At 40.4% G+C, this 19,296-nt stretch overlaps 2 protein-coding genes across 4 annotated transcripts; one reads left to right on the top strand and one right to left on the bottom strand.

Moving 5' to 3' along the window:
• Positions 1-532: 532 nt before the first annotated feature.
• On the bottom strand, positions 533-7,694 carry LOC118805307. 3 transcript variants are annotated; one of them, XM_036566020.1, is made up of 3 exons: positions 6,783-7,694; positions 4,275-4,618; positions 533-1,856 (listed from the first exon to the last, which is right to left on the bottom strand). In XM_036566020.1, exon 3 carries the CDS (start codon positions 1,685-1,687, stop codon positions 683-685), a length of 1,005 nt encoding a protein of 334 aa, XP_036421913.1. In that variant the 5' UTR covers positions 1,688-1,856; positions 4,275-4,618; positions 6,783-7,694; the 3' UTR covers positions 533-682. The 3 variants fall into 3 exon arrangements, with proteins under 3 accessions (XP_036421913.1, XP_036421915.1, XP_036421914.1); XM_036566022.1 differs by having other exon boundaries at positions 533-1,706; XM_036566021.1 differs by having other exon boundaries at positions 7,067-7,694.
• txn2 (thioredoxin 2) lies at positions 6,640-15,788 on the top strand. Its single transcript, XM_036566023.1, has 4 exons — positions 6,640-6,742; positions 7,692-7,948; positions 10,991-11,114; positions 14,802-15,788. Exons 2-4 carry the CDS (start codon positions 7,692-7,694, stop codon positions 14,916-14,918), a joined length of 498 nt encoding a protein of 165 aa, XP_036421916.1. The 5' UTR covers positions 6,640-6,742; the 3' UTR covers positions 14,919-15,788.
• The last annotated feature ends 3,508 nt before the right edge of the window (positions 15,789-19,296 follow it).

The raw sequence follows: 19,296 nt of genomic DNA, 5'->3' as shown, positions 1-19,296 counted from the left end.
CACGTGCCGGAACATAAACAGACAGATATTCTGTGGTCTTTTAGAGCCTTAAAAACTAATAGCAGAACTTTTTTTGTTTTTGTTAGGATGTGCGCTGCTGCATTTTGTTCGAGTTGTAAGGGATGTATTGTTTTCTTAACAAGTCCAGTAAGAAGAGCATTACAGTAGTCAACTCTGCTTGTAACAGAAGCATGAACAAGTTTCTCTGTGTTGCTTTGAGATAGAAAAGGCTGAACTTCATAGAAATAGATATAAAGCATAGATAGAAAGCTACTTAGTGACTGCTGGTCAACTCAAAACTATTGTAAAACAATGCCTCAAATTTTAGGCACTATATTCATAACCATTTCATGTAATAGCTTTCTGTGGTCTCAGCTTTTAAAGGAAATAAATGTCTGGCTCACATCATCACCACTGCCATTTCCAACTCTGTAAATTCAGAAAAATCAGTGAAATTCCACTTAACAATAGTTTAATAGAAAACTATAGAAAATAGAAAAACCTGCTCTTCAAACTAAGAAAGACATTTTGCTGAACATGTAGCTGAATATACCCAAAGCATTAGCAAATAGCCGTTTTATGGTTATGAAGTCTTCGCAAACACACAGAATAAAGAAGGTGAGGCATCTCAACACTTTTGGCCTGTAGGTTGTATTTGAATGTGTGTCTGCTAGTTGGTCAGTCAGGTGTGTTTGAGTCTGTGTTCTGTCCAGAGCGGTAAAGCAGGGACTTGTAGAGGGAAGAAAGGATCGCTGGGCACACAGCTGGGAGAAGGAGGAGGTGAATTTTCCGGAAGGACCAGCGGCACGTTCAGTAGACAGTCTGACTGAGAGATGGGAGGCAGGAAGTGTGGGCGTCGGTCTCTCCTTGTGGGACATGCCCCTTTCTCTACACTTTCAAGCCTACGGCCTTGTCTATTAGACTCTCTCTGGCACTCCCTTTGGTCTTTTTCTCTGTCCGTTATCCCCAAGCTGCTTAACCATTGGCAGATGTTGTCTTCCTGGCCTTTCTCAGGGGTCAGCAGTCGCTCTGATTGACTGTGTATTCCTGTAATGTTGATTTTCCTCCGTCTCCACTTCTCTTTCCTCTTTTCTGCAAGTCTTTCTGTAGTTGCCCCTGTTTCAGATGAGTGTACCTCACTCTGTGTGAAAGGAGACACAGTGCTTCTCCGTCTGTGGGTTTTTGGTGGAGGATTATGAGCTGCATTGTTTTGCCTGTGTGCAGTTCTTGCTGGGATTAGCATTTTATTGGTGAGGCTAATGTTGGGCCTTAAATGCAAATGTTTGCCTTTATCTGCTTGAGCCTGAGAGCTAGCAAATGTGAGGATTTTGGGCTCTCTAACGTGGCTCTCTCTACGTGGTGTTATCTCTTGCTGAGGCAGGCCGAGTTTGTGGGTCACAATGTCTGGCAGAGAGTCCAAATCATGTGTAACCAAGTTCATGTGTAAGCTGGAGCGAATATGGCCTTTTAAAGGCAGTCCTCTCTCAGAAGCTCTGCTGGGTGCTTGAGGCCATGAATGAGCAGCTTCATTAGCATTAGAATTAGCAGGTAACACAGCCCTAGCCCTGTGCAGGGCCGATCGTAAACGGCGGTGGGGCGGCAAGCTGGCAGACAGGCCGGTCAGGCCGATGGATCGGAAGAGAGGTGGTGGACGGAGGGTGCTTTTGCCAACCCCGTCACCTTCCATCTCACCTTTTTGTGTGGAGCTGTAATGAGAGGAGTCAGAGCTGAGCACTAAATTGGGTGGGACATCTGGAGCAGGCTGACACACGGTACAGGAAATTGTACAGGCCAGAGGAGAGACTGAAACAGCTTGACCCGAAGAGAAGTGAGAGAGTTTGAAAGAGGGAAAAGTCCTAAGAGAGAGACAGAGAGTGAGAGTATTAATATAATAATGCTGGTGATGCTTCAAGGAGGATCATCAGCATGTGGGGAAAGATAACTGGGAGAACTAAAGGACTAATTTAGTTTTAAACAGCTTGCTAGATGATATTAAATATTAAAACTTGCAAAATTCTGAAAATAAAATACTTCTTGGCTTCCCAGAGACATCTAAAGCTGACTTCCAGAGCGACTATGCTACATACTATAATACACCTTGTATTTTAATAGGTAAAGCACACGTATGTGGCTTTGGATCATCGTACAGCAGTCTGAAGTTTCTCCAGTAGGGGGCGCTATTAGCACATACATTGTTTTCATATTTGTCTTTTAGAGACGAAACAGCCTCAAACCTCAGCAGGATGTAATGAATCCTCGTGTTTGTAGCAACAACTTCCAAAACTAGAGGTAAAAAAAGTGTATTTCCACAAGATATTAAGTTACTCAGTATTTTTATGTGATTTCCTATAAAGAATTTCATTAAATCAGTTAAAAACTGTATACAACACAGTTGCTCTGGATCATGTTTGAGTGTGTCACTGTTGATCTGCTGCTGCTCAACCTGTTTGAACATGTCTGTGCTGACCAGCGCAGGAGAACAAAGGCCACAAACAGCATTTTTTAATCAATCATCACTTAGATCACAAGGTGCTAGCTCACTATTAGTACCAGAAATTAATAGAGTTACATCAGGAGGTAGAGCCTTTTCAGACAAAGCCCTTTAGTTTTGAAACAACCTTCCAGTCAGTGTTCGGGACTCAGACACAGCCTCAGTCTTTAAATCTAGGCCAAAAACCTACTTGTTTGGTCGAGCCTTTGGTAATTAGTTCTCCCATTAGATAAAAGGTGCAGATCTGGGGGTTCTTGGACATTACGGAAAACTGAGATTGTCGGTGCTGTCGTCTCACTGCTCTCACACTTGCACATTGCTTCACCTGCCTCACAATACACTGAGCTCTTGACATATTCATACAGATCATCATAATAGGCTTCTAACAGCTGTCACTAAAGTTCATGGTTTTCACTGTGATTCGCTCCTAACATTAATCACTGGTCACAGTGGTCATCGGTTATCACTGATTAATCCAATACTTCTGTCCAATAACAGGCTGGTTCTTTTTCCTTTTCTCTAAATTCAATATTTTATATGAATTATAAAATCTTGTCCTCTGTTCATGTTGCTCCTGCGTTTTTGTTTTGCTATCTGGTGTAGACCAGAGGAGGATGGATTCCCCTCCTCCTCATAAAATGGAAAAGTGTGCAGTGCTCTATTACAAATAAACATACTCTGCTGTGCTACATTTGAAAGCACCTAAACTTTATGTGTTTTTACATTTATTTCTCTTCAAAGATGCAATGTTTTCACCAGGTGCTGCAGTCTTATTTCGCCAATTGGACTTTGACCAACAAAATAAAAGCAAATTAAATGTTGGCAGTTCTCTTTTTCCTGTTTGCTTGTATCAAAAATGTATTGTATCATGTTGCAAGAACCACAATGCATATTGTATTGTGACATTTGTGCATCATTACACCCCTAAAAAGACCCTTCCTAGGATTTAGAGACAAGGGAAAGATGAATGAAAAAAAGGCAGTAACAAAACAAGCAGCACAAGCATTAAAGTGGACAACTGTCCAATAACAGGCTGGTTCTTTTTCCTTTTCTCTAAATTCGATATTTTATATGAATTGTAAAATCTTGTCCTCTATTCATGTTACTCCTGCGTTTTTGTTTTGCTATCTAGTGTAGACCAGAGGAGGATGGGTTCCCCTTCTGAGTCTTGGTTCCTCTCAAGGTTTCTCCCTCTTGCTCTAAGGGAGTTTTTCCTTGCCACTGTCGCTATAGGCTTGCTCATGGGGGCTCAGACCCGAATTTTCTGTAAAGCTACCCTGTGATAACGGCTGTTGTAAAAAGCGCTATATAAATAAACTTTGACTTGGCTTGATTTGTCTTTTGAGACTAAAAATACTTTAAAAAAGTTAAAGCGCTTAAGCCTGAGGAAAGCTGTAAGTTATAAAAAGATATTTTATTTATAAGCTATGTACGGTGATTCCAAATTTTTGAATGATAACGTATATTAATAAAATTAATTGCATCATTACACCCCTAAACATTTGTGCATCATTACACCCCTAAAAAGACCCTTCCTAGGATTTAGAGACAAGGGAAAGATGAATAAAAAAGAGGCTGTAACAAAACAAGCAGCACAAGCATTAAAGTGGACAACTGGACATGAACAAACAAGTCTATTACTGAAAGAAAAGAACAGAACACAAACAAGCCAGTCAGCAGAGCCAAGCAACACCACATGATCATTTCTCACTCTGGCAAATAGAAGCTGAGAAAGAAAATAAAGAGAGGAAAAGACAGAATGAAAGAGGAAAGGATAACTCACAGGCTCTGATGTTTGTCCCTCTTTTCAGAAGGCACGGCAGCCTCAGCCTCCCGTTACCATGGAGCCTCCCAGGGCCGCCTCTAAATCCTCCACTTCTGCACCCTCTCTCCATCTCTCACGAGCACTCTCTATCAACCTCTCCCTTATTCTCCCCATCTCCCTCTCTCTCTCTCTCTCTCTTCTCTCTCCATCCACACGACTCTCCCTCCGTTGATCAAACAAACAACCCCCCCACCTTTCATCCCGTGCTTGCCCTCTCTCCTACATGAAAAGATGACCAACTCCTGTTTTCCCTTTCATGCCTGTCCCTCCATCAATTATAAAACAGGATGGTCAGACAATGTCTGTGTGGCAAGTGGGAGAAATAAACATAAGAAAGAATTAGTGGACAATCAGCGCAGAATCTTTCTCCCTTATTATTCCATTAAATTCATGTAAAGATTAAAGAGGCACTGAAATGATTTAATGCTCTGAGCACAGAAAGCAATAGGCTGCTGAGGTCAACATTCAAAAACGATTATGCCAATTAGCTCTGAGACTCCAGGGCCATCACAGTACAGGACACGCCCCAGCCAGCAGCGATGTTAAGATAATTTAAAGGAGAATTCCAAACATATTTAAATATTTCTGCTTACCAAGTCAGAATCGTTCACAGTGGTGGTGATAGGAACCAGACGTCTGAACAGTTTAACGCTTCTAAAAAAAAGTTACTACATGAAATGGTTATGAATGCACTCCCTGGTGCCTAAGACGTTGTTTCATGATAGTTTTGAGTCAAGATTTTGGACTAAAACATGTTTTTAAAAATGCAATCATGGTGGAAAGGTACATGAAGGGCACTGTAAGGCAAAACAGTCCCAAAATATATAATTTTTAGCTTCACCACTATTTTACTATTAGAAACGTTATGAAAGCTCAGAAAACATGTGTAGGTTCACTGTATAGTAAATAAAATGGCTATGTTTGTGTTGCAGACATTGTCAGTCAGTATAAGCTTCTCTAAAATTCTGGAATAGAGCATTTCACATCAACCAATGAATTATGCAGAAATTCAAAAATATCAGTGGAATTTCCCTTTAGCCCTTGTATGGTGTTCAGGTCTGTGGGAGTTTGAAATAGGACATTCTGAGTTATGAGCTTCATTTGAACGCGGCAAAATAATTAGATGCTCCTGAAGGCCTCCATCAGCTGTGTTACATTAGGACCAGAGCTAAAGGCTGCATCCTAAACCACATACTACCATACAAAAAAGTCAAATTGTCGCCACCAATAGTACTGCTTTCCTTGGTATAGTACCTATAGTATAGTACAGTACAGTGGCGTAACTAATGGAGGGTCGAGGGAGGGCTTGGGCAATAATTCAGGGGCCCATGGCACATCCATGAGTCAGAAAGATCAAATTTTTACACAGCATATCTCACAGTTAGCTTCTCTCAACACTACACAGACTACATTGACACTCACGTCTGTTTATGTTCCTTTTTTTCATAAAGCATCTCATCTGTGGCAACCATTTTCAATCAGATCCTTCACAACCTGCAGCATGATACAACCATTATTTATATTATTTATATGATTAAAATTAATTAGGTAGTCTAATTAATTAGGTAGTCTAACACAGCAGTTCTCAAACTTTTTTAGTAAGGTCCCCTTTGTGGATAATAGGTCCCACTGTGCCCCCCAGTTTGAGAAGGGCTGATCTAACATAAATGTTTAGGTTACTATGTTTGAGACATAGTAGTGACAAGTAAACAAGCAAATTACTTTGTCATTGCTTGACAGGGCTAAACTGCTGTGGGCTGAATAGGGGGATATATGTGAATGTGTATTTATTAAAACATTAACAGTGTCCAGACACCACATCAGTGGTTTTCAGCCTGTGGGTCGTAGCACCAGAGTGGACCGTGGTGGTACTGCTAGGGGGCCTTCGCCCATCAATGTTTATATATATGGGCATTTAACCAAACATAATTTCAAATAAGACATATTATTATTATTATTATTATTATTATTTTAAAAAATCACATTTAAATTCGAGCTCACTGATTGGTCTGAAAACGCATGACCAGTGTAATATAGCTAGGTAGTTATGTTTATGTTTCCATCAGTGTAAAACATCCCTGGTCAAAAAATTGTATGTGATTTTCAGTTTTTCCAATACAATCCTATAGGATTAAAAGACTTTCTCGCACTTTTAAAACGTCTTCTCTTTTTGCTTGTATGAAATTCACTCTTTTATTTCAGAAAACATAAAACAAGGAAACGTTGTGTTTCCACCAGACGGGCTCTTTAACATATGCTAATGATTAGCAGTTTAGCTAAGGCACAGAATGGACTCCAGTTGTAGTTGCGCACTAGACCGCCGGGCGGCGCTGCTCCTAAACTCAGCTGCTTTTGCGCTCACGGAAACAGTTCATCTCCAGGGGTCCGTGTGACCACACGGTTTTATAACTGCACAGCTTTATACGGTAAGTAGCATTAGTTTTTTTGCATATAAGGTTACCTTACCTCAGTAACTCGACTTTTGGGCCTCTTTAGGATTTAGACGAGTCTCCTCAGCGCGTTATTTTAGCTGGAAGTGAACCAGAGAAGCAGCACAAGGCGAGCGGAGGAGGAAAACAGGCAAAGTCACAGAGGTTATCGGGGGCAAAAAAGCCTAGCATGGCTTCAGAAACACACCTCAAACCTCAGAGACTGAGCAGCAGTACCGCGCTCCGTAAACCCGGCCGGACCTGCGTGTGTTTGTGTGAAACGGCCAAATGGTGTCCTGTAAATAAAACGGCTTTACTCACTTCAGTCAGTGCTCAGAAATCTTGCATAAGCCAGAGCTGTTTGTTGGGCAAAGGTGAAGTCAGCTTCTTATTAGCCAGCTTCTTGTTCAGGTTTTTCTGTTCCACCTTAAATGGTGCCAGTTATATTCTGGCGCCTACTTAGCTGGCACGTAGGAAGTCACCTTCATTCAGCCTGGTGTTTGTTTTGTTGGTGAGTGGTGATCTGTTGCAGAGGGGTCGAGAGTCCAGTCTTGGGGGGCCACACCACTTTGCCTCCTTTATTACTATAACTGATTCAGCTCAAAAACTCATTCCTAAAGCCAGCAAGAGCTGTGTTCAGTATTAGAAGACAAAAACCCTGATCTTTACATGATTGTGTTGTTCCAACTTTACTTTGTACAAAGTTTACTTTGGTTTAACACGAAATCAGTCTGCACATCCATATTTATTTTAATCACTTCACATTTTGTCATAGCAATATCCAAACAAAGTGTAGCATATCCAGTTTTATGTCCAGTTGTCACCCTTTTGGTTATTTGGTTTGTTATGCTGATCAGTGACGCCCCACATGATCCTTATTAATGTTATATATAACATATATGCACAAAGCCAGATTGGCTAGTCAATCATTGTTTATTTCTCTCAGATGGCTACTCGGCTGCTTGCACGGAGAATTTGGAGCATCTCTGTGAAAGATTTTCGCCGCCTGCCGGTGGCATCTTCCTCTTCATCATACTCTTCCTCACTGCGCCCCTCCCCCAGGCCACAGCACTTTCTGTCCCGCTCCCGCTCCCTCCCTCTGATTTCCTGTAGGGGCGTCTCATTCAACGTCCAGGACCACGACGACTTCACTGAGAGGGTCATCAACAGCGAGCTGCCCGTAGTCATAGACTTCCACGCACAGTACGTGTTCTGAACGCTCCGTTGATCTATATGTGCTTCACCCACAGTCGTGTTTGTTTGTAGCTACTGTGGCACTGTTGGACAAACTTTATCGTTTCCATCCAACCTAATGTGAAATTGTAATGCATAGATTTTTGTCAGATTACCTGACATTAGAGTGCATGATTCATTTTAAATGAAACTGATTTGGTATGCATGTCAGCAGCAACACCTTGAATGTAGCTCATCTGTTGGGTAATTGAGGTTTTTATGGATTTTATACATAAATGTCTGATTGATGGGCAAAGTTCAGTGTTTTCACATTGCTGACTAAGTTAACATCGTAGCCTGCACCACTAGCTACTATAGCATGAAAACTGAAATACAGACAGTTGGCAAATAAAGGAAAAGCAAGCATAAAGTGTCATAGTAATGTGTTAGGTCACCACGAGCTCACCATGAGCCTTGGCATAGATTCTCTGAAACAGTACTGGAAGCGTGAAACACCATTTTCCCCAAAAGATATCTCCTCATGTAATGTTTTGACGGTGCTGGTGGAGAGCATTGTCCAACATGCTAGTCCCAAATTTCCCATAGTTGTTCAGCTGGGTTGAGATATGGTGACTGTGAAGGCCATAACGTACGATTTACATAATCGTCGTACTTATCAAACCATTCAGTGATCCCTTATGCTTTTTGACCCATTATCGTTTCATTTAATTTGTGTTCTGTCTGTATATAAATGAAGTTAAGCTACTCGGAAACAGTGACAAAAAAGAGGCCTAGAAAAAAACTAAAGATGAACAGTCTTTAGTGGATCAAGCTGATGTTTATCTCTAAAAATCTTGATTACACCAAAAAATACACCCAGTTGATCCTAACGCTTAACTGTTCATCTGCATACAAAATAAATGTAATACAAAACTAATAACAAACTCTAAATGTAGGTATTTACACTTTCTCACTTTGCCAGCTTTTTAAAATTCTTGTTGAACTTGTCGCAACAATTTCTATAATTGGGAACGTAATTGTGGGTGGCGCATGCACGGATCAATGCTCATTCGTTCAGTCCCTCTCCTGATCCTCTATGGGCCTGTTAACTGTGTCGTCTCCACCCGTCTCTATTAGAAGTCTGTCTGAGGATTAACAACCCACACCAGGATCAAGTTCAAGCTCATTTGTTTTGTGCAAAGGGAAGGGGGATTGTAAAGTCAGTCCAATAGAGATTAAATTTTTTTAGTTTTTAATTGACAAAACTGACAAACTGATGCCATCGTGGTATTCTTTTCACGAGAACATTTAGTGCCAGAATTTTCCTGAACGTGATTTTGAGCTTGAAGCCTTAAGCATAAACGGTGGCTCTTGTGCATAGCCGTTACATTTTTGAGCAGTAGAAAGCAAGAGGGAGTGTGTTGTTGTGGATATCATCATGATTGTGATTCAGTCTAGCATGTGCCGAAGGTGAGTATTGTAGATGATTAAATATGCTTTAATATTACATTCCTGGTAGCCATTTGCATTAGGGATAGAGCCATAAAGCTGTCACAATATCAGGTTCAGATCAATATTTACCATATTAACCTGTTGTTTTGCTATAGCCAGTCTGTAAAGCTTTTTACAGCCCATCCTGTTTGCTGAATTGAATTTTCATTTCTGAATCATTCCAGTTTGGTTGTTCCACCCTCACAGCTGCCAACTGAAACACTCACTTAGGCACAGGTTTGGAATTTGATGTAGGCCTGCTGTCACACTTTTCATCAGACTGTGGTTGAGCAGGCTGCAGGTCAAATATTAAAGAAGTTATCAAATGTATCCATTTTCTGTAAGTTGTTTAGTAATTAATGCTATGGAATGATGGGAGTTATTGGTAAAAATGGAACTCTTCTCGACCAATCAGAATGTGCTGTCAAAACCAACTGTTGTATAATCATGACTCTTACTGAGTGTAGTAGTGTTATTATATCATAAGGCCTTGGCTGGGCCAGGGCCAAAAATTGCATTATCAGTTCTATGGCTCTGTCACATTAAATCAACAGTTTTGTGTGTAAACATGGATGTAGGTGATAGGTCTAGTTCCACAGACGCAGCCCAGTTTACACAGTCAGTGGATCAATGGTTTTGTTTTTTGTTTTGTTTTTTTTTAACAATTCTATCTATCTGTAGCAGTTCTCTCTGTTTGTAAGGCCAACATGGCTAACAACAAATACAACCTTGCACAAAACCAGTGACCTAAAGAAACACTCCAGCCAATTTCAACCTCATCTCTGTCTGCTGCTTCTGATATCATACCCTCACTTACTGCTGGATGGTATATCATTTGTACTAGTAGACTGTGATGCTGACAGAACATGATATTGCTTTTCACTTACAGTATTTTTGGTGTATATTTGATAGATAATGATATAATGAGCATAAAGTAGTGGTGTCCCTGTTTCCAAGCGGATTGTTTTCAGTTTTTTTATCCTGTTTTTCTGCACTCATACTGGACTTGACAGTTAACTGCAATGTATCTAATTTACTTGTATGCATAATTTATGCAGCACTAAGCATTGGCAGTCATGTTAGTATGTTTGGCTGGTCTGTCTTTAGAATCTGTCCTCTGCCCTGATCTCTGTTTATTGACTGAGAGTTACTACAGCCTGCTCAGCCACAGCAGGGATTAGGGCTGGAAAAGGCTTTTCCTTTGACCCTATCAGTCTGCAGTCTGAGACAAACAGCTACGTTTGGCCAACCCTGCGGGGCGTCATTTACATAGTAAGCTGTGTTTTTCCTGGCCACACTCCCTTGAAAACAAGCTGGTCTTTATGCAGCCTCTGCCATTTTGTGTGTTTCTGTGGTGTGGATTGGACAGTTATGTGTGTATTCTGTAGAAGCATGTTTGTTTGTGTGCTGAATTGGTGTTGTGGTAGCTTAATGTGTCTGTACTCTGAAGCTTCATGAAGCATGGTGTCGTTCGTAATGTATGTTTATATGTGTAAATGAATAAGTGGTGTAACAAGGTTTCTCATGTAATGTGTGTGTGTGTGTGTGTGTGTGTGTGTGTGTGTGTGTGTTTTTAAATAGATGGTGCGGACCCTGTAAGATCCTGGGGCCGAGGCTGGAAAAGGCCATTGCTAAGCAGAAGGGCCGTGTTGCCATGGCCAAAGTGGACATTGATGAACACACAGACCTTGCTATTGAATACGGGGTAAGAGCACGTTCACTGTCCTCACATACACACACAAACACACACTGCTGTGTTTTCCCACACCTCCTGGATCCACCTGGATCCTGTCTCACGAAGCATTTTCATTTTAAGCACTATTCAGATGGGGTTAGCGTTACATAGGGTTGTGGTGGGGTGATGTCATTTACCTGCAATGTTACTCCCATCTGAACCCATCATGTCAGTCATTTTTAGCAAAAAAATTTGCTGTTTAATCTGTTTTTTCAATCTTGCAGTGTCAGTACTGTTGTTGTGCTTATTTGAGATGTAAAGTTGTGATCTAACAAAGCCAAAAATGAATAGGTTTTTATTCGGTTCGTCACAAACTGAATTTTTAACATGAAAACAGAAGAATAAGAAAATAAGCCACATCAGTCACAGTATAATTATTCTTATTAAGCTAAACAGTGATCTCTTACAGATCCAAGCTGCTCTCCGAATGAAGACAGTGAAGACTTTGTGAGACACCAGTGCTGTTTTGTTAGCATTTATTTATTATTATATACATGTATTTTACAATAAATACACAAAATTAAGACAAAAATTATACAGCCCTTGTAAAATTGGGACGTTGTGCAAGATGTAAATGCAAGCAGAATGCAATGATGTGCAAATCATTTAAACCTTATATTTGAAATCTTTAATTGAAAATAGTACAAAGACAACGTATCAAATGTTGAAACTGAGACATTTTATTGTTTTGTGAAAAATATAGGCTCATTTTGAATCTCATGTCTTTTTTTTAAACTTGTTGCTGGCATCAAATTTAAATTAGGCATATAGACCACTGTAGTCGTGTGTCATTCTGTAGTCCTCGTTATGCCTGTGTTAAATAAAATGTTCAGAACCCGATACGTTTTGTCCTGTGAACATTCTTCTCTCGAATACCACTGGATCCTCTGGATTACGAGGTCGTTAAAAAGCTATAATACTTATATTGCTACATGCGAGCTAAAGCTACTGCGCATCAATTTGATGTCATTAAGCTACACAAAACTAAGGCAGGCTGTGGCAAGAACCACAAACAAGACAAAATACTGACCTGTCGATTCTGTTAAACAGCAAAATAAGTCAATGTTGCTCAGCTGTTAAGCGGAAATAGATAAACCTCCTTATATCATGCCTTTCAACCCTTAATGAAGTTGAAGTCAGCTTCTTTTTTTGCCAGCTGCTTGTTTGAATTTTCCCATTCCACCTTAAAATGGCGCAGCAACGTGACTGCTGCACCATTTAAGGTGGAACAGGAAAAGTCTGGCTAATGTCCTGAGAAAATGTCCTCAGAAAAATGTTACCAGCATTAAAATAATGATTAGAATATTCTGAGAGTCTAAATCAGTTTATCAGTAGTGAGCAGTGATTATTAAGCTGAGTCTGTAACTTACTGGAGTTCAGGTACGTTTGTAGATCTTTTCAAATCAAGCTAAAAGGAAAGCTTTATCGTGTTTCAGTGAGCATCAGATAAAGAACAGAGAACTGCAGGGAAACCTGCTGATTTTGTTCTGACTCCTTTTCATTTCCCCTCAGTCTGTATGGAAATGTTCACTGCCAAAACCTGCTTAAGGAGGCTGCCAGTCTAATGATGTGAATTCAGTGCGCAGTAGCTTTTTAATTCAGAGGATCCAGTGGTATTCGTGAGAAGAATGTTCACAGGACAAAACGTATCGGGTTCTGAACATGTTTATTTAACACAGGGTGCGATGGGGCGATTTTTCAAGAACCCTATTCATTCTGGCCATAGAGAAATGGAGCTCAGTTCTCATTCACTGCTGTTTGGAGCACATGAGACGCAGCTGCCACTCATCTGTGATAAAATGCGCTGTAAGGGTGTTACAGCTATTCTACTCGTTTTCTTTAGTGATTTTATAACTTCAGTTTTGGTCTCGTTGTAGAGAGTGGTGGGATCTCTGTGTAAATAAAATATTTTTGAGACGGGGCGTGTGCAACATAGCGCGAAAGCCCCGGTTCTCAACGGCTGAGAACTGGCCTGCAGACTGCAGGTCACTTAGCAACGAAGTCTCGCCTGGCTAGTAGCGAACGAAAAGGCACAATTTAAGACGAACATTTGGAGATGAACGGACTTATTCGCATTTATAAGCAGCGCAGTTGATTTCCTGGTACGTTAAATCTGCAACGAGAGACTGTCAAACACTAAAAGTAGCAAAGATGAAGTCGCTTCTCTTTCGAATTGTCCCGGTCCACCTTAAACGGTGCCGCATTTACATTCGGCGCCTCAGGCAGAATTTAAGGTGGAACGGGAAAATTCAAACAAGAAGCTGGAGAATGAGAAGCAACTTCAGCCTCATAAAACAGTCGAACGATGAGAGACATTTTACAAGAAACTGGTCTACTTTTAAGGAAACGTTTTCTGGTGGAAAGGGGAGAAAAGCGGCTATAACTAGTTAAAGCTTAAAGCAGAGTAGAGTAAGTCTGCGTTTTTGATTATATTGTTTAGTCTATACAAGGACATTATCACACGCTGAGACATACTGGACATTAAATGTTGCGGCTCCCAAGGTGGTTTGATTTTTGTTGAAAGGACAAAATGGCTCTTCTTATCATTTGTGTTGTGACTCCTGATATAACCTGGCTTTAATGCAGAGGCTGTCGGTCGGATTTCTCACTCATCCAGTTGTGTTTTTGTTGTGTGCCGTCACAGACTGTCCGGGCGCTGCACTTCCGCACTTCCAAGTTCCGCCTTTTGCGTTCCGCCAACATTGTTATAAATTAAATATTTAGAAAATCGACTTTTGACATTTGTGAATCGATTCAGAATCGTTCACGTCCGCATCGCGATGCATCTAAGAATCAATTTTTTTTTGTTGTTTTTTTCCCGCACCCCATATATATATATATATATATATATATATATATATATATATATATATATATATATATATATATATATATATATATATATATATATATAAGGAAAATGTAACTAATTTAATTAAATGTACAAGGAAAGCTGTGCAGTAATGATACAACCCATGAATACACAACTCGTGAAGTGTACTGAGCAGCTGGACTTAGCAAACATTGTGCTGATTAATGTTAGAAGGAGGGATGTTGTGGAAAAAGAAATATAATGCTGTGTCATTCAGATGATTGGCAGTTTGCTTTGGAGCACGTCCAGAAGGCAACAGAATTAGTGTTCAGTAGATCTGTGTCAGTAACTGGATCCTTTAGTTCAGCTAGCTGTGTGGAACATAATCACGATAAGGAATTAAACCAGGTAGGAGGGCAGACTTTGGACAGGGACAGTTTTTTCTTTGTTTTATTATTATTTTTTCATTTCCACAAAGGGTTTACATACACAGCAATAATAATAATGATGATCATAACAATAATAAGCATAGAACCCCTGTTTTTTATTCTGGTAGTTCTGTGATGCAAATTGAAGCTTAATGATTTTTAAATAAAAGAGTTCAGTAAGAGTTGTGGGTGAGGTATGTTGTCATCTTTATTTTGGCCATAAAACTGCAGTAAGCATTTTCGGACATATAGTGTATCATACATAAGCTGGTCTAAACTTCAGACCCAGACATGTCTTATCAAGTGAATTTGGGCTAAGGAGAAAACTTCTGTTTTCTTTCCCTTTTATTTATTTATTTATTTATTTATTGCAACAAAGATTGTTACACAACACTGACACTTCTTGATCCGTTCTAGGTATCTGCAGTTCCCACTGTGATCGCCATGCGGGGTGGTGATGTCATCGACCACTTTGTAGGGATCAAAGACGAAGATCAGTTGGATTCATTCGTCAAGAAGCTGATTGGACAATAAACGTGTCATTCACAGCCCCTGGGCACAATGCAAATTCCCACCCTACACTCAGTTTACAGCTCTGGCTAGCTACATTCTCTTTTTTTACAGCAGACTTCTGTAGCTTCCTATAGTCAGTGTGCAGCCCTTCACACATGCTTTGTCTTTCTGTCTGTCATTATCAGTTGTGCACCCTAATTATAGCCTTCATTCTTCCGCTACCGCTGACCCTTGCTGCTGGACTCATTAGCCCCCCCAACCAACACGTAAAGGAGCCTGAGGTGTTTTGTGTTAGCTTTAATACTAGATTGTATTAGAGTGTGCAGTCCTGTCACTGCACCGCCGTATTTTATCGTGTGTGGATATTGGTTGAAGGGAAGACTCGGAATGAAATCTTCAGTTTTACAGCTCGAATCGCACAGCTGGTTCAATGGTGCCCTCTGCTGTACATCCTGCTTTTGGCCACACGAGGGCAGCATTCCTCTTGCATCCAAGGCCACAGTCACTGTACACCGCTATGCCTAATGATGAGAGAGAAAGTGGTCCATATTTGTCGCAAATCTCAGAGTGAGAATACTGATTTCCAAACAAACGGAGTAGTTTGGAGCTCATCCTGGTACTCTCACTCTGAGAAGAATGATCAATAAGGACCTGTGTATGTTTGCGCATGTATGTGTGTCTGGGTGAGAATGTGTGTGTGTGTGTGTGTGAAAGAGATTATTGAGTCCCGAGTTTGGTTCTGTCTGTTCTGTTTTGACTGTGTAATTGGAGTTCGTCGAGAGGCATGAAAATGATTATGGGTTTGACTTTAGGTTTTAATTCAATAAAACAGTGACATGACAGACTAATGTGAGGTTAAAAATAAAGGAGATCTATGGTGTTCTATCTACAGACTCAGTGTTGTTGTTTTTCCATAATGATGCAAAACTTAAACTGAACTGAACTGGAATGCCTACATTAGAGTCATCTTGGCAGAAATAGCGTTGCAAAAAATCCCATGGGCACATAATAGACATATTTGACATTCCAGTGCAGCTAGCAAGTTAATTACCCAGTGATTGAGAGGCTGGAATAAGGCTGGAATTAATGCCAGCTTTTTCTGGCAGTGCAATGATGTTTTCTCGCACAGACCTGAGCCAGCCGAGCTCAAATCACTCAGCTAATGAAATTATGGAGCATTACATGACTCCAGCACCAGGAATAATCTGGTGCTTTGTCAAGATTCTTTAGTGTTTAACAGGTGCACGGGTGATGGTTAGACTACAGAGCTTTGTGGAGCTCTTCAGCCTGGCCTTATCATGCCTATGACATTTGACAACCTGTAATGCTTACATCAGATTAGATACAGGCTTTCCTGATCAGATTTGAGTGTTTATTTAAGCCACCGGCGTGTAGCAGCTTGTTTGACTTGATATGGGTTACTTTCAAGTTGGTAAAATATCAGATCTAGTTCTCACAAGGTGTGTCCAAGTAGGAGTGTCTGTATTCCCAAACCACGTTAGGAGTAAGAGTGCTGATCTAGAATCAGCCGTCATAAATGCCAAGGAATCTGATCTGTGATCTCTTACTCAGGATTGCTTTGTGAATTTGAGTCCAGAATCAGACTTTTATCTGGAATGCCTTTTTATGTTAACACAGAAAACACTGTACTGAAGGGCTGCATTCTTAAGGCTACATAAGATTTTCATAGCAGCTACACACTTAAAAAAGATGGTTCTCAAAGGGTTCTTTAGTCAAGACAATGGTTCTAACCTGTTAGCAAGATAGTAGTGAGCCACTGTTGGCCTGCTGATGGCAAAACTTGTTGTCCGCTGGCATTTTGCCCAGCGTTTTCCAAGCGGACCACCAGTAGTTAACCAGAGTATTAAACAAAATTCCACTTATCATTACTCATTTTCCGCTAATGGTCCAAATGACTTATTTTTACTATACGTTTTAAATTAGCTTAGTTAATCATTTTAATCTAGCAGAGTGTCAGCAACAACATTTTCAATAAAATTATTTTATATATTTTTTTCTCTCAGTTGTTTGTAATATTTGTCTTATTCTACTTTCTAAATTAAAAGGCTTTTATTTTGTGCATTTAAAATCTGTTTAAGGAGATTCAAAATATAGTTAGAGATTAGACAGTAGGACAAACCCTGTTTGATGCTATATAGAACCATTTTCAAAAAGGTTCAATAAAGAAACATATACAACACATTCTCCATTAATCTGCAGAACCATTTCACCATGCAAAGAACCAATTAAGCATGAACTAGTTCTATATAGAGCTCATGGTTCTAAATAGAACCATTGCCTTTATTAAAGAATCCTTGAAGAACCATCTTTTTAAAGTGTGTACATAAACATTCATAAAGGCTTAGTCCAACATATGCCAGTTTTCAAGATCTGCGTTTGACGCAGTTTCACCTCAGTAAATGTTACGACCACTGACGCTGGGTGTAATAAACCTTTATGAATGTCTATATAGGTTCATGTCAGAAAGGCTAATGCGTGTGTTATGTGTCATTATGGATGCTACCCTTTAGTAAAGTGTCCTTCCTTTCAGGTATTAGCTAACCTGCTAACATTAGCTCTGGTACTTTTCGCTGTTTAAAAATGTCAGTGTGAAACATTGGAGTGGATTTGAGCTGCTCCACCCGTGCCATAGCAAATCTGCCTTTCTGCCTTTTAAATTGAGCATAAAGGTGTGAAAGGTATGAGTCAGTGTAATTACATGGTTCCCATGGGCTGCAGTTTGTTTTGATATAAGCGGGCTGACCCGTATTTAGCCTGTCATCCTCCATCTGTTATTAGCTCAGTGACTTAGCCTCTTATCCTACAACAGTCATTAGCTTAGCATGTTGACCTGTTCCACAGCAGTCGGGAGCCTGACGTGTCTGTACTGTTATGAGCTTGCTGTGGTCAAATGTGTGCTTTCAGTTACCTCTGAAAAACTTTACAATACGCCACAGCATATTTGTAAAACTTGCCCAGTTTCCCAAGAGACTGGTGGAAAGAGTGGATTTGTTAGTCATTTCTCAAACTGAACGAAAAAGAGGAGACACGTTAGATCTTGAAATGTGGAAGACTGCATTTCCAAAAGTAGAAGTGATACCAAACATTTTGGATCACAAGTGAGTTAGCAGCCAGCCAACATTGGAGAAGCCAGCCAAAATGAGACCCCCCAGATACCAGGTGGTATTGCACACACTGACCATTCATTTCTGTCATAAAGTAAACCAGTTTATACCCAGAGTTCCTAACATGGGCAATACGTCGACTACAGAATGATGAGACGACTTCAGCGATCTACGGCACAATAATATAAGCAAATAGACTTGTTAATGTGGTTTCTGACTTTGACATACTGTCAAAAATGGCTAAAGTACATCACATGCACTCTTAAAAAAGATGGTTCTTCAAGCGTTCTTTAGTAAAGATCATGGTTCTCTATAGAATCATGAACACTCAAAGAATGTGTTGTACATGAAAGGGTTCTTCTGTTGTTACAAGCTTGCCATAATACCAATAGCAGAACACTTTTTCGTGCTATATAGAATCCTTTTCAAAAAGGTTCTATATAGAACCATATTTAACACATTCTCCATGTGTCTCCACTGTCTCTCTCTCACTTTTTATTGTCCACTCTTTTGCCAAAAGCAGCATCACACAGATATCCCAGTAAAATGATCCAGTATCAGCTCATTCTTATACATATAAGCTTAATTTATGGCTGATGTTGTAAATCCAGGCACAGCAGGAGCTGTACCTGTGTGTGTGTGTGTGTACAGTCTGGCAGCAGGTCTGCCTTAGTCTCTGCCTTCCGTGTGTGTGTGTGTGTGTGTGTGTGTGTGTGTGTGTGTGTGTGTGTGGCATCTACGCTCTCTTATCTGTTCTTTCATCTGATTAAATACCATGTAAGCCTGAGGCCCACACACACCTCCACATCACACCTTACTGTAAATTATAACTCATACATACAAGCACCACTCCACACAAATTACATCTCTCTCTTTCCTTCTCTCTCTCTCTCTCTGCATTCTTCTCTCTCATGCATTCTTTTATCTTCACCTGGATCGACCTGCCTCAGACTTTGTGTGTGTGTGTGTGTGTACGTGTGTGTGTGTGTGTGTGTGTATGTGTGTGTATGTATGTGTGTGTGTGCATGTGTGTGTGTGTGCGTGTGTGTGTGTGTGTGCGTGTGTGTGTGTGTGTGTGGGTGCGTGTTTCTTCAACTGTTTGATGCTGAATCTTCCTCACTTTAACAAATTACCCCTCATTTCCTTTGTCCTTTAACATTCCCTTTTCTCTATCTCTGTCTCTCCTCCCTCTCTTGCTTTCTCCCTCCTTTCCTCCACCTCTCCCTCTCTCCCTCCCCATATTTCTCTCTCTCATTCTCCGTTCTCTCCCTCTC

Source organism: Colossoma macropomum, unplaced genomic scaffold (assembly GCF_904425465.1).
Source record: "Colossoma macropomum unplaced genomic scaffold, Colossoma_macropomum, whole genome shotgun sequence".
Classification (NCBI taxonomy): domain Eukaryota; kingdom Metazoa; phylum Chordata; class Actinopteri; order Characiformes; family Serrasalmidae; genus Colossoma; species Colossoma macropomum.
This window is presented reverse-complemented; position numbering and strand designations above follow the sequence as displayed.

Coding starts and splice junctions, on each gene's coding strand:
- LOC118805307 (XM_036566020.1), bottom strand. CDS start 1,687: ATGGAAGGTGACGGGGTTGGCAAAAGCACCCTCCGTCCACCACCTCTC.
- txn2 (XM_036566023.1), top strand. CDS start 7,692: ATGGCTACTCGGCTGCTTGCACGGAGAATTTGGAGCATCTCTGTGAAA. Junction 7,949..10,990: donor GTCATAGACTTCCACGCACA/GTACGTGTTCTG, acceptor GTTTTTAAATAG/ATGGTGCGGACCCTGTAAGA. Junction 11,115..14,801: donor ACCTTGCTATTGAATACGGG/GTAAGAGCACGT, acceptor GATCCGTTCTAG/GTATCTGCAGTTCCCACTGT.